This window comes from Gossypium raimondii, chromosome 3 (genome assembly GCF_025698545.1).
Source record: "Gossypium raimondii isolate GPD5lz chromosome 3, ASM2569854v1, whole genome shotgun sequence".
NCBI lineage: Eukaryota > Viridiplantae > Streptophyta > Magnoliopsida > Malvales > Malvaceae > Gossypium > Gossypium raimondii.
In genome coordinates this window covers 62,288,408-62,301,443 of record NC_068567.1, presented here as the reverse complement: position 1 = coordinate 62,301,443, position 13,036 = coordinate 62,288,408, and the positions used below count along the sequence as shown (strand labels likewise).

Here is a 13,036-nt window from a genome sequence, read left to right as displayed (position 1 = left end):
TTATAATGTATTCATGTATTATTTCATCATTTTTGAAGGGATTAAAGATATTTTTTTTTCATTTTGGGGGGCTAAAGTGAAATTTTATCATAAATTAATTTTTAATTTAATCATCTTATAAGAGACTTAATTAGCAATTTTTCATTTGAAGGGGGCCAGGGCCCCTACCTACCCCTCAAATTTGCCCTTGAATTTTACTATTAGTTTCTGTGCTATTCTTGTCGTGTATAATCGAAGAATCTAGCCTATGCATTTTAATTTGAACATTTTTTTATTTGTATACTTTTTGAATTTTGAAATTTCAATTTGAACTTATATGATAGTCATTGAATCCATAAAGTTAAATTATGATATTTTCATATGCGACAAACTTATTATCACGTGTATTCTCACATCAACTTGCTATTTTCATATAATAGTCATAAAAAAACAGATATTTTAGTTAATGAATTAATAGCTATTAGATTGAAATGTCAACTTTTGAAAAAATTATAGAGGCTAAAATTGATCAAATTGGAGAGCTAAAACTATATTCACAATTTATGTATAGTACGAGACTTATAGCAAAACTTGACATATCAAATTTAGGTGTTACTATTTGGGTAAATACTAAAATTCCAAATTTTGAAAAATTCAGGGATTAAAATTGACCAAATTAGAGTATCTGAACTAAATCTGCTACTTATACATAGTTTAAGGACTAATAGTAGAATTTGACCTATTTATATTCTACAATAATGTGAATCATGATAGTTGGTACCGTACCGATATTGGTCGTATCGGCCGGTACATATCATACCAATCCTAAATTGGTACCAAGTAATGTATGTTCCATTTTGGTCAAAATTCTAGTACATTTCAACCATTTCGGTGTGTGTCGGCCTGTTCCAGTCAGTACTGGCTTGTAACTGTGCATACAAATATATTTGTATGATACAGAATTTTGATATTTTAAACTAATTTTTAAATTCTTTTTATCTTAACCATTTTCATTTTTCTATAATTATATTTAAAATTAAATGTTATTAAATTAAATTATTGAACCTAATTAATAGTTTTATAACTTATATTTATAAATAAATATATTTATATGGATGTAATTGAGATATATTTGCATATATAATACATATAATTTATTTTTTTATAAAAATAATATATAATTGATTAAAAAACTAAAAAAATAGATTATAAATATATATATATGACAAATATTTAAAAGCATCGATAAACCCGAAACGGTACATCAAAACATGTTGGTACCGGTATGTGAATATTATTCAGGTATCTCTTTTTTTAAATGGTAAACTACACTAGTAGCCGCCCATCTATTAATAAATTTCTTTTTTGGTTACCAAATTATTTAAATTTTTCCTTTTTGGTCACCAAGTGTTAAATTTGTAACGGGAAGATAACCTAACAACTTTTAATATTGGTATAATATCAACTTTAACCATCGTCATTTATACATTGTGCCAATTTAGTTTTGATTCCAAAAAAAATTAACTCTTAACAATTACACACTGTGTAATTTGGACTCTCTCTTTTTCTTTTATTTTTTTGCAGTTTTATTTTTATTTTGATGGGCAACAAAGTTTGTTATTTTTGGCTATGAGGGGGGAGCTGATTCAATCAAAATTGCTTTAGATATCTTCTTTGAATTTGGTTGGATATGTAAAGCGAGACTTATGTTGAATCCAATTCAATTTCCACCGTCTCTAGGGTTTTTCATAAAAATCTAAGGCCATGGTTTATGTACTCTATTTTTAAGGTGATCGATAAGTGTCCAGATGAGGCAAATGTGTGGAGAGTTAAAAAAAATATATGGCAAATGCTCTCATGAAAGTTACGATGCATAGTTCTACTACAACAAAATAAGCCTAAGACGACACTTTCTAGGCCGACACTTTCTTAAGTGTCGGGATAGACTTGCCAACATATGCTTTGACCAACTCTTTGATAAGAGTCGAGATATGCATGCCCAAGGTAACCCTTAAATAAAGGTCGTCTTTGTCCAACACTATGTTGACACTTTCCTAAGTGTTGGGATAAACTTGCTGACATACATTTTGGCCAACTTTTTATATAAGGGATCCCTTAGTTTTCAAAGCATGGTGGTGATGAAGCTCAGTTGAATTAATATTTTGTTTTAATTTTATTTTGCGATGGTGAATTTTGGTGGGTTTTCGGTATTATGTTTCTTGTTATACGGTTAGTTTGTTTATCTTTTGTCATTTCTCTTAATTAAACTTGTTTTTCTTGAGAAAAAAAAACATCCAAAACAGATTATACAAAAAAGGTGTAAGGTGAACAAATTTGTTACTTAAACAAAAAGCAATCCCAAATTTTCTTTGTTTAAATTTAATGATAACCATTAATTTTTAAAACACTTTGTCAAAAACTACTACGTTATAACCTATCCACAACAATCTAGGAATGTGTATTCTCTTTCTATGTAAAGAACTTTAATTCTAGAAGGTCTCACTTGCTATAAAACCCATTGCCATGCATAATGAATTTCATCACACAACAAAAACAAATACAAATTGAAAGAAAGGGAAGGGAAGGAAAGTTTCATCCCTTAAAAAAGTTTAAGGGAAGAAAAGTTTCATTCTTTAAAAAAGTTTTCTCCTTCCTTATTTCTTTTGGGAATCATATATTTTGCTATCAGATAGTTCTCTCCATGAGCATCCCGAAGTAGAAATATCATATTCATTAAACCAACAAAGAAAAAAATAACAAATATGTCAAAGCAAGTGATTATTGCTGGGGTTTCGCTTATTATTGTGGTGGGAGTCATTATAGGAATTACTATCACATTTCAACAGACTAGCAATGATGAGGAAAAATTGTCACCAACAATGAAGAAAGTTTCCATCTTTTGTTCATCTACTTATTACCAAAAATCATGCCAAAAAACTCTTATGTCAGTTAATAGCACTGATCCTAAAGAGTTCATTGCCAAAGCTATTTTAGATGCTGAGGAAGCAGTCAAGAAGTTTATCAACTATTCTGACTCCTTGATTGTTCAGGTCAAGAACAATAGCCTTACAAAGATGGCCTTAGATGATTGTAAGGATATGATGAACTATGCCATAGATTCACTTCAAGCATCATACTCTAACGTCACTAGTAATGAACTGCGCAACATTAATGACCGTATAAACGATCTTAGAACCTGGTTGAGTGCTGTTATATCATACCAACAATCATGCTTGGATGGTTTTGAACATGATGACGACATGAAAGGAACTTTACAAAAAGGTATTGTTGATGCTAGTGAACTCACATGCAATGCCTTGACAATTGTAACAAAATTGGTATACATTCTTCCCAAATTTGGCATCCAATTCAATATTACTAATACCCGTAAACTTCTTTTTGCCGAGAAAAATGGTTATCCCCCATGGTTCTCAGCTAAAGACCGTCATCTTTTGGCTAAGATTGATAACAATAACTTGAAACCGAATGTTGTAGTGGCCAAGGATGGTAGTGGCCAATTCAAGACCATTGCTGCAGCTCTAGCTGCCGCTCCCAAGAACTCCAATGTCCGATATGTGATTTATATCAAGGCTGGAATCTATAAGGAGTACATCACTGTAGGCAAACAATACACCAATATACTTATGTATGGTGATGGCCCAAGAAAAACTATTGTCACAGGTAGCAAAGGTGTCAAAAGCGGTGGTGGAATTACGACTTGGCAAACAGCCACTTTCTGTAAGTTTCTAAGACTTTGATCATTCTTTTCTAACTCAATTAAGATAATTATTTGATTGATAGAAAAGAGGTCTTATAGGACAACCAAATAAGTAACATATAATTACAAAGTAACCAAATATAATCTTATAACATTGCAAAAGACATCTTAAGCAAATTAATTAATCATGCTTCTCATTTGTAATAATTATTTTATACTAATATAATTTCAAAATATTAATGGTGCAGCTGCTATTGGAAATGGATTCATAGCCAAATCCATGAGATTCCAAAACACTGCTGGTCCTAAAAAGCACCAGGCAGTGGCTCTTCGTGTTCAATCAGATAAGTCAGCCTTCTTCAATTGCAGGATGGATGCCTACCAAGACACCTTGTATAATCAAGCAAATCGCCAGTTTTTTCGCAATTGCATCATCTCTGGAACCATTGACTTCATCTTCGGTGACTCTCCCACCTTTATCCAAAACTCATTGCTCATTGTGAGGAGGCCAATGGATAATCAATTCAACACAATAACTGCACAAGGCAAGGACTTTATTGATGAGAATACTGGTACAGTGATCCAAAACTGCAGGATTGTCCCTGAGCAAAAACTATTCAATGATAGGTTCAAATTTGCAACATATTTGGGCAGGCCATGGAAGAAATTTTCTACAACTGTTATCATGGAGTCCATATTGGGAGACTTAATTAAGCCTGAAGGATGGATGCAATTTGAAGGACTTGACAAAGTCAATTTTGAAGAAACCCTTTACTATGCTGAGTATAACAACCGTGGCCCTGGAGCTAACCTTAATGCGAGGGTTAATTGGAAGGGTTACCACAAGATTGATAGAGCGGCTGCCATGAATTTCACTATCCAGTCATTCCTTTTGAGTAAAGAGGATTGGTTGCCTTCAACTGGTATTCCTTTCACTACTACGTTAAGATATTAAAGGCAACATAGTCCAATAAATTAAATAAGAGAAATTGTCTATAGAAGAAACTTAGATAAGAAAAGAACTTCTATAGTGTTCTTTGATTATGTATAAATATCAAATGGAGACACATCTTGTGATTTATAAAAGTAACAAGTGCTCATTAATTTCACAGATATCAAGTTTATTAATAACAATTTTTTGTGTGTAAAAATACAACAAACTTTATGAGAACCAGCTTTTATAACATGCATTTGTTTGGTCAAAACCAAAATTTTTCCCTAAATCAATTTTGTTTATAGAAATGAAACATCAATTATCATAGTTCACCAAAAACACAAGAGGACAAAAATATGACACGTGAATTTCTCTTAAATTCTATGGCGTATAAAGATATATAGATAGGTATTAGATAGAACCTTACAAGTTCAACATATGTTGTTGTCTAACAAAGTAAACATCTCCAATAAAGGTAATGTCAAAATTATTTTTGAAGATTAAAAGTAAATTATAAATATTTGGGGGCTAAAATGTAGTTTTATCAATATATTAACTATAAAACAATCTTACAATTTTTTGATGGAGTGAGGCAAAGCCCCTACCTGTCCTTAGCTCTGCAATTGACCCCATTTTATATATATATATATATATATATATATATATATATATATATATACATATAATTTATATTATACATCAACAACTTAGTTGGTCATCACTTTCGTATATCACGTGGATCAACATTTATTTCATATACGATAACTAGACCACTTGGCAACATAGAAAATGATTTTTCCTTTATTCAAACTCAATATGCTAATAGCGAAGTAAAATTACTGGTATAAATAATATAATTTAGAACATAAATAGCATAATTCAAAGCAAAAATTATTACAAATAAATAGAAAATTACGCATTTATTAAATTCCCCCACACTTGAACTATGCCTGTCCTCAAGCATGAAATTAATACAAATAAATATGCAACTTAAAGAAATATTTAACTCAAATCGGCAATTGGAAATATCGTTATACCAATGAAACAAGTAAACAAATAAGTCCATGTGTAGGGGTGATTCTGACTGTAGTTAAAAAATTGATTTCGCAATCACATCTATCTTTCTTGTCCTTGTGTTCAACAAATAAGTCCAACTATAACAAGAATTTAATGAGAAACAGAAATCAAATAACAAATTGAAACGATCTCACCAAATTTCCAAAGTTGCTCCATTGATATATTGTAGAAACTTTTCTTTTGTTACACTTGATTTCGAAGAAATATAGAAAAACGACTAAACTGAACAAAACGACTTTGAGATCAAATATAGGATATAATATCAAATATAAAATTTTAAACTTCTCATTTTTGCTCATTAGTTTCACTTCCATTGGTTCTCAAACTTGTAACCTAAGTTCATATGCACCTAATTAAAGTCATGAAACACTAAATTAATTAATAATACTAAATCATATAAAATTAGGATAAAATGTTAATTTATGCACATGTGACACTAAACATGCAAATAAAATTAAAATATTTTACTTGATGAGAAATGAAAAGTGAAACAATAAGGGTCCAAAATATATGAATAATGAGCATTTATCACACTAATGCACATGAAAATGCAAATGCACATGCATCCTAAAGATGCATTCTATATGCAATGCAATGAATAAATAAATATTATTTAACCACGGAGTTGCCTCTCTGTGAGCATCTTTGTTTAACTTCTTTGACTAAACATTCTTAACTATTGCCACCGAAAGATTCGAATAACGCCTTAACTTAATAAAATCAAACATTAGGCACAAATTAGAAGTCGGTGCAATTTAGAGTTTTAATCCTCTTTTGATTCTTTAACCAACCATTCCCAAATCCAATTATAATTTCAATATACTAAAAGCACATGATTGAGTTGAAGGGATGGTGGTTGTTTGACATAACCTGTAGAAAGTGCAAAATGGTTAAAAATAAATTGAGTATTAAAACTAAAAATTCGTGGAAGAAATTCTACTATTATCGATTTTTCGTGAGGTTCAAAGTTATTTGGAGCAAAGATAAAATCAATGTGTATAGTCTCAACAAAATAACTATCATCTTGTACTATTATTTGATCCTTAACCTCTTCCCTCATATCTTCATCTTTTATTTTTTGTTTGACTTTATCAAAAGTCTCAAGAATTTCCTCCTTATCCTTTTTGGGTTTGGCGAAACTTTCTAGAGGAGGTTTTATCGTGAACGACTTCGATTCTTCGCTATTAGGTTGATCATTAATTCCTTGAGAGCGGCCACCTCTTGGTCAACTTCTTGAGATTCTAATCTGCTACACTAAAACCTTGAGTTGATTGATTTGATTTTCTATGTTCTGGAAGTGGTTCTCCATGTTTGCCTGCAAACATTGAGCTGTATTAGCGAAAGGCTCAACTAAATCTTCAAGAGATTTACCTGTCTTAGAAGAAGATGGTTGTGAGGAAGCATACATAGCCAATATCACGAAAATTCAATAAATTCAACCTGAACATTTATACATTTACACAAATGTGGTAGGATAAATTTGTTAAATTAGGACCCAATTAATAGAATGTAAAAACAATGAGGGCTAAAATTGTTATTATACCAATCAAAGTCATATAGAATCGATGTAAAACATTAACTCCATGATTAATTGTCCTTAATTTCTAACCTTCGAAATTGATAGGAAATAAATTACTTTGATTTTTTTAGAAGGACTGATTTGCTCAATTCGAAATTGAGAGGAATTGAAGAGGTCTTTTTACCATATATTTTTTATGTCTATCCAGTTGTAATAGTTATCAGGTAAAGGCAGCTCAAATAGATTTAAGCCTATATTTGACCCCATAATCTCTTGAAGCAATTAACAGACAAATAAATGCAAAGTAGATTTAGACACAAGACAATTTAAAAGCATAACAGCCTAGAGATAAACAGTCTTTTAGGGGCAAAATCTGTTTCAGAAATTATAAAAACTCATCAATCCTGAACATGTGGATCATTTGACCACTTTCATTACTGGACCTTATTGTTGTTAAACCACTTGGAAGTTACATAAAGATGTATATATGACCTTCTATATATGATCAACTTTGTTGGGGGTTAATCATCCAATAAAAGCAAACATGGTCACCTTGCAGACTACACATATCTGCCTACCACATGTCTTTGTTTCCAATGAATACCGGCAGTGTACTATTCATTAAAGGGACTGTCTCTCACCTTCTGGTTATATATTCTTCAAATTTCCATTGCTTTATATCCAGAAGAGTTTCAAGACCTAAATCTTCCCTCTTTTTCCTTTCATTTCAGAGTTCTTTCCTATTAACCTTGGAGCAAAGTAAGATGGTCAGAGCTAAGAAGCTTATCAATTTAGCAAGAAAATGGCAAAAAATGGCTGCAATCAGGAGAAAGAGGATCACATCACCAAGTGCCACCTCAGATACTGACGCAAACAGTTGCAGCACGTCGACAGCAGTTGAGCAGGGCCATTTTGTTGTATACAGTGTGGATCAGAAACGCTTTGTGCTTCCATTGGAATATCTCAAGAATGAAATAGTCATGGAAGCATTCAACTTGGCCGGAGAAGAGTTTGGTCTATCAGGCAATAAAGCTCTCATCTTGCCTTGTGATGCAACCTTTATGGAATATGTAATAGCTTTGATCAAAAGGAAACCAAGTAAAGACGTGGAGAAAGCATTGATCTTGTCCGTAGCTAGTGGCCGTTGCTCATCGTCATATCTTTATCAGCAAGAAACGAGCCTACAGTTGCCATTATGGAGCATCTGAAGCAAAATTTCTTTTTCTTTTAGCATCTTGTAATTGACCCACACCTTTGTAGATTAACGTATACAATGCAAAACATCAGAAATTTTTTTATCTACAATATCACATCAACAATTTATCTCCAAACAAAACTGTTATACCCAAATATATATTTGAGATTGGAATCTGTAAATATAAGCTAGTTCTTCACTAGCCCTTTCTGTATTTCCTGCTGATGGTTAGTCTTATCCTCAAACCAGCACAATATGAACCCTTGGAATTATATCATCTTATTACCAAAGGAGAGCACACCAAATAATGTTAGAGTTGTGTGACCCGAATCCTGTTTGATCCAACCTGAAAAGTCGAGGTGCAACTCACTAATGTGTAAAGCAGCTGACGGTTTGCTGGCTGAAGTGGATTAATGTGCAAAGTTAATATTAGTTGAGCAGGACGTACTGTACACATAAGCTTTAGATCCTATGATCTGGGCATGGAAGCAAAACGCAAACATATCCAACCTCACAATTGAACATCTTCATCTGTACAGAAAGTACGAAAATCGGTTGCTAGCAATATGTTGGAGCCATTAACAGAAGATAGATGAATGTGAAAGTAGATTATCATATGAGATATTCAAAAGCATAACAGCCTGGAAATAAAGACATTTACACAAAGTAAAATCATTTGGGAGCAACTCTGTTGAAAATTGGCCAACCATGCTGCTGTATATTTTTGGTTAAGTGCATGCAGCTTGTAAACATGCTGCAGCATGTATGCTTGCTGTAACAGCAAGGTTGTTTAGTTACTTTGTTAAGCTACTTAGTTGAAAATGAACTAAGTTGGTATTGTTTTGATGTTTTTAGGTGCTGATTGACATAATCAGCTTGTGTGCAAGTTAAGTTTTACTTGTTTCAAAGTATGATTAGTGGTAGTAGGTAGTATTTGGTGATGTATTTGACTATAAATGTATTGTTTTTTCTAGTTGAATGAATGAGAAAAATGAGCTATCAGCCATAAGCTCCCTTGCTGCACATTTGTGAGCAAGTAAAAATATTTCTTGCATCTTGCGTCATTGTTCTGTGCTCTCTGTTTTCTTCCTTTGCTCCTCCTCATGCCCAACAAACTCCTGTTTCAGACTTGCATAACCCATCAATCCAAGGTTCACTAAACTAGAACCACAAACTTTTTCTCATTATGTATTATTATCCAGGACATGTGGGGTACTGCAATGCCTGGTCTTGCACTTGTAGATGACACAATTTATAACCACATGGTTTTGCTTCGTGAGTCCCTAGATTGAGTTCCTTAATTCAAAGGACTTCCTTTGGGACATTTTTTTGGCTAACCAATTACAGTAGTTATCAAGTAAAAGCAGCTGAAGTAGATTGAAGCCTATTGTCTGGGTTGTGGATTGAAGTAAAATGCTACCATATTTGACCCCACAGTTCAAGACCTTCAGTACTACGAAGTATACATGACGACCAGGACCACTGCTGTTAGAAATCTCTTGAAGCCATCAACAGACAAAACAATGTGAAGTAGATTTCTATATGATATATCTAAAAGCATAACAGCCTGGAGATAAAGACATTTCAACCTAAGTATAGTCCTTTGGGGGGCAAGTCCTATTCCAGAAATCATAAAAACCCATCAATCCAGAGTTAAAGTAAACTAGAACCACATTTTTTTCTTTTCTACTTATGTAATATATCCAGAACATGTAGGTCATTGGAGCACTTCCCTTACCTTCCAGACATGCCCAACTGGCCACTTCCCAAGTGATGGATCATATTTTCCAAACACATGGTTTTGCCTCCTACATCTAGTTGATTCATTCAAAGCACTGCTTTTGGAACTTTTGTGCATCTATATATATGTTTTCATCCATTTTCAATTTTCATCAGCCCAGCACAAGAAAAGCTTTTTCAGTTTCCTAAGATCTTTTAGATTCTCTTCCTTCTCTTGTCCTACTAAACATTCTCCCTTGTTTAAGAAAGCAAACAAAATGATCAGTGCAAGGAAGCTTGTTAAACTGGCAAGGAAATGGCAAAAATTGGCAGCGATTAAGAGAAAAAGGATCACATTCTCGAACACATCATCAATGGTGGAGAAGGGTCACTTTGTGGTGTATAGCGCTGATGAGAAGCGCTTTATGCTTCCTTTGGAATATCTGAAGAACGAAATAGTGATGGAGTTGTTCAACTTGGCAGAAGAAGAGTTTGGAATTCCAAGAAATGGACACCTTAAACTGCCCTTTGATTCAACCTTCATGGAGTATGCAATTGAATTGATCAAAAGGAAAGCAAGTAAAGAAGTGGAGAAAGCATTGATTATGTCTATAGTTACTGGCCATTGCTCATCATCATTGAATCTCTATCGGCAAGAAACATGCCAACAGTTACCAATATGGAGTTTCTAAAGCCAAATTTTGTTTTCAGTTTTGTATACTGTAGCAGTTAATACCATTGTACATTAACATATATACATAATGAGAAAACTCACGGTTTTCGTTTCATATTTAGTTGTCTGCTTCTATGGCAGTTGTTCTTTTACCTGCACTATGAGTATGACATGAACAACAAGAATCCTACATATTCCTATATGACTGCTGCACCGAATCCATTGTTTGGGCCTTTTCTGAGAAAACATAAGACCCAAATCCACCTTGGTGGGTATGGATGAAGCAACTAATGGATTTCTGAAACTGGGTCTCCATTGGATTAGGCCCTGGGAGTACATGTAGAACTTGGTATGTCTTTAAACCCAAAGGAAGACGAGAAGAAAGAGGACCCCACCCCAAAGTCTTGTTTGGTTGCCAAACATATGCAAACATGTTTATCCAAATATTTATATCAATGGAAGTAATCACACGCTGTTGCATAGAGATTAACGGCACAAGAAAAAAGGCTCACAACTTTGTGAGTTTTTTTGCTTCTGTTGTGCTTTATAAATACCCCCATCAGTTCCTTCACTTAAGCACGAAAACAATACCCTTTCTCTCTTCTAATTTATACAACTTCCATCCATTAGTCACTGAGAAAACAAGCATGGTTAGCACAAAGATTCTTATTAGCTTAGTTGCAAAAGATATCATCTCAGTCAGAAGTTGGATACCTTTTTTTATGTGTAAGCACTCGCAATATTTATCCAGTAAAAGCAGCTGAAGTTTTACAGCCTGGAAATAAAGGCATTTACACAAAGTAGAGTTATTTGGGAGCAACTCCTGATTCGACTTGCATAACCCATCAATCCAGGGTTCACTAAACTAGACCCACAATTTTTTTCTCATTAGGTAATATTATCCAGGACATGTAGGGTACTGCAATGCTGGTCTTGCACTTGCAGATGCCACAATTTATAACCACATGGTTTGGCTTCCCTTGAGTCCCTACATTGAGTTCCTTAATTCAAAGGACCTCCTTTGGATCATTTTTGTGTCTAACCAATCACAGTAGTCATCAAGTAAAAGCAGCTGAAGTAGATGGAAGCTTAATGTCTGGACAGTGGATTGAAGTAAAATGCTCCCATATTTGACCCCACAATTCAAAACCTTCAGTACTACAAAGTAAAGACCACTGATGTTAGCAATCTCTTCAAGCCATCAACAGACAAAACAATGTGAAGTAGATTTCTATATGATATATCTAAAAGCATAACAGCCTGGAGATAAAGACATTTCAACCTAAGTATAGTCCTTTGGGGGGCAAATCCTGTTCCAGAAATCATAAAAACCTATCAATCCAGAGTTAAGCAAACTAGAACCACATTTTTTTGCTTTTCTTGTTAAGTAATATATCCAGAACATGTAGGTCATTGGGGCACTTGCATTACCTTCCAGACATGCCCAACTGGCCACTTCCCAAGTGATGGATCATATTTTCCAACCACATGGTTTTGCCTCCTACATCTAGTTGATTCATTCAAAGCACTGCTTTTGGAACTTTTGTGCATCTATATATATGTTTTCATCCATATTCAATTTTCATCAGCCCAGCACAAGAAAAGCTTTTTCAGTTTCCTAAGATCTTTTAGATTCTCTTCCTTCTCTTGTCCTACTAAACATTCTCCCTTGTTTAAGAAAGCAAACAAAATGATCTGTGCAAGGAAGCTTATTAAACTGGCAAGGAAATGGCAAAAATTGGCAGCAATTAAGAGAAAAAGGATCACATTCTCGAACACATCATCAATGGTGGAGGAGGGTCACTTTGTGGTGTATAGCGCTGATGAGAAGCGCTTTATGCTTCCTTTGGAATATCTGAAGAACGAAATAGTGATGGAGTTGTTCAACTTGGCAGAAGAAGAGTTCGGAATTCCAAGCAACGGACACCTTAAATTGCCCTTTGATTCAACCTTCATGGAGTATGCAATTGAATTGATCAAAAGGAAAGCAAGTAAAGAAGTGGAGAAAGCATTGATTATGTCTATAGTTACTGGCCATTGCTCATCATCATTGAATCTCAATCAGCAAGAAACAAACCAACAGTTACCAATTTGGAGTTTCTAAAGCCAATTTTGTTTTCAGTTTTGTATACTATAGCAGTTAACACCATTGTACATTAGCAAATATACATAATGAGAAAACTTACGGTTTTCGTTTCATATTTAGTTGTCTGCTTCCATGG

The 13,036-nt window shown here is 33.6% G+C and overlaps 4 protein-coding genes across 4 annotated transcripts; all 4 read left to right on the top strand.

Moving 5' to 3' along the window:
- Positions 1-2,578: 2,578 nt before the first annotated feature.
- Positions 2,579-4,788, top strand: LOC105795435 (pectinesterase). The gene is made up of 2 exons (XM_012625051.2): positions 2,579-3,717; positions 3,946-4,788. The coding sequence occupies exons 1-2, from the start codon at positions 2,742-2,744 to the stop codon at positions 4,650-4,652; spliced, it is 1,683 nt and encodes a 560-aa protein (XP_012480505.1). The 5' UTR covers positions 2,579-2,741; the 3' UTR covers positions 4,653-4,788.
- Positions 4,789-7,766: 2,978 nt separating this feature from the next.
- Positions 7,767-8,537, top strand: LOC128032035 (auxin-responsive protein SAUR62-like). Its single transcript, XM_052628763.1, has one exon. The coding sequence runs from the start codon at positions 7,809-7,811 to the stop codon at positions 8,433-8,435; it is 627 nt and encodes a 208-aa protein (XP_052484723.1). The 5' UTR covers positions 7,767-7,808; the 3' UTR covers positions 8,436-8,537.
- Positions 8,538-9,441: 904 nt separating this feature from the next.
- Positions 9,442-10,929, top strand: LOC105796047 (auxin-responsive protein SAUR67-like). Its single transcript, XM_052628764.1, has one exon. The coding sequence runs from the start codon at positions 10,420-10,422 to the stop codon at positions 10,831-10,833; it is 414 nt and encodes a 137-aa protein (XP_052484724.1). The 5' UTR covers positions 9,442-10,419; the 3' UTR covers positions 10,834-10,929.
- Positions 10,930-12,252: 1,323 nt separating this feature from the next.
- On the top strand, positions 12,253-13,013 carry LOC105795432 (auxin-responsive protein SAUR67). The gene has a single exon (XM_012625049.2). It carries the CDS (start codon positions 12,505-12,507, stop codon positions 12,916-12,918), a length of 414 nt encoding a protein of 137 aa, XP_012480503.1. The 5' UTR covers positions 12,253-12,504; the 3' UTR covers positions 12,919-13,013.
- Positions 13,014-13,036: the final 23 nt, after the last annotated feature.

Bases quoted from the DNA above. Each gene is read 5' to 3' on its own strand.
- LOC105795435 (XM_012625051.2), top strand. From the start codon at position 2,742: ATGTCAAAGCAAGTGATTATTGCTGGGGTTTCGCTTATTATTGTGGTG. The intron at 3,718-3,945 runs GTAAGTTTCTAA...TTAATGGTGCAG, and splicing joins TTGGCAAACAGCCACTTTCT to CTGCTATTGGAAATGGATTC.
- LOC128032035 (XM_052628763.1), top strand. From the start codon at position 7,809: ATGTCTTTGTTTCCAATGAATACCGGCAGTGTACTATTCATTAAAGGG.
- LOC105796047 (XM_052628764.1), top strand. From the start codon at position 10,420: ATGATCAGTGCAAGGAAGCTTGTTAAACTGGCAAGGAAATGGCAAAAA.
- LOC105795432 (XM_012625049.2), top strand. From the start codon at position 12,505: ATGATCTGTGCAAGGAAGCTTATTAAACTGGCAAGGAAATGGCAAAAA.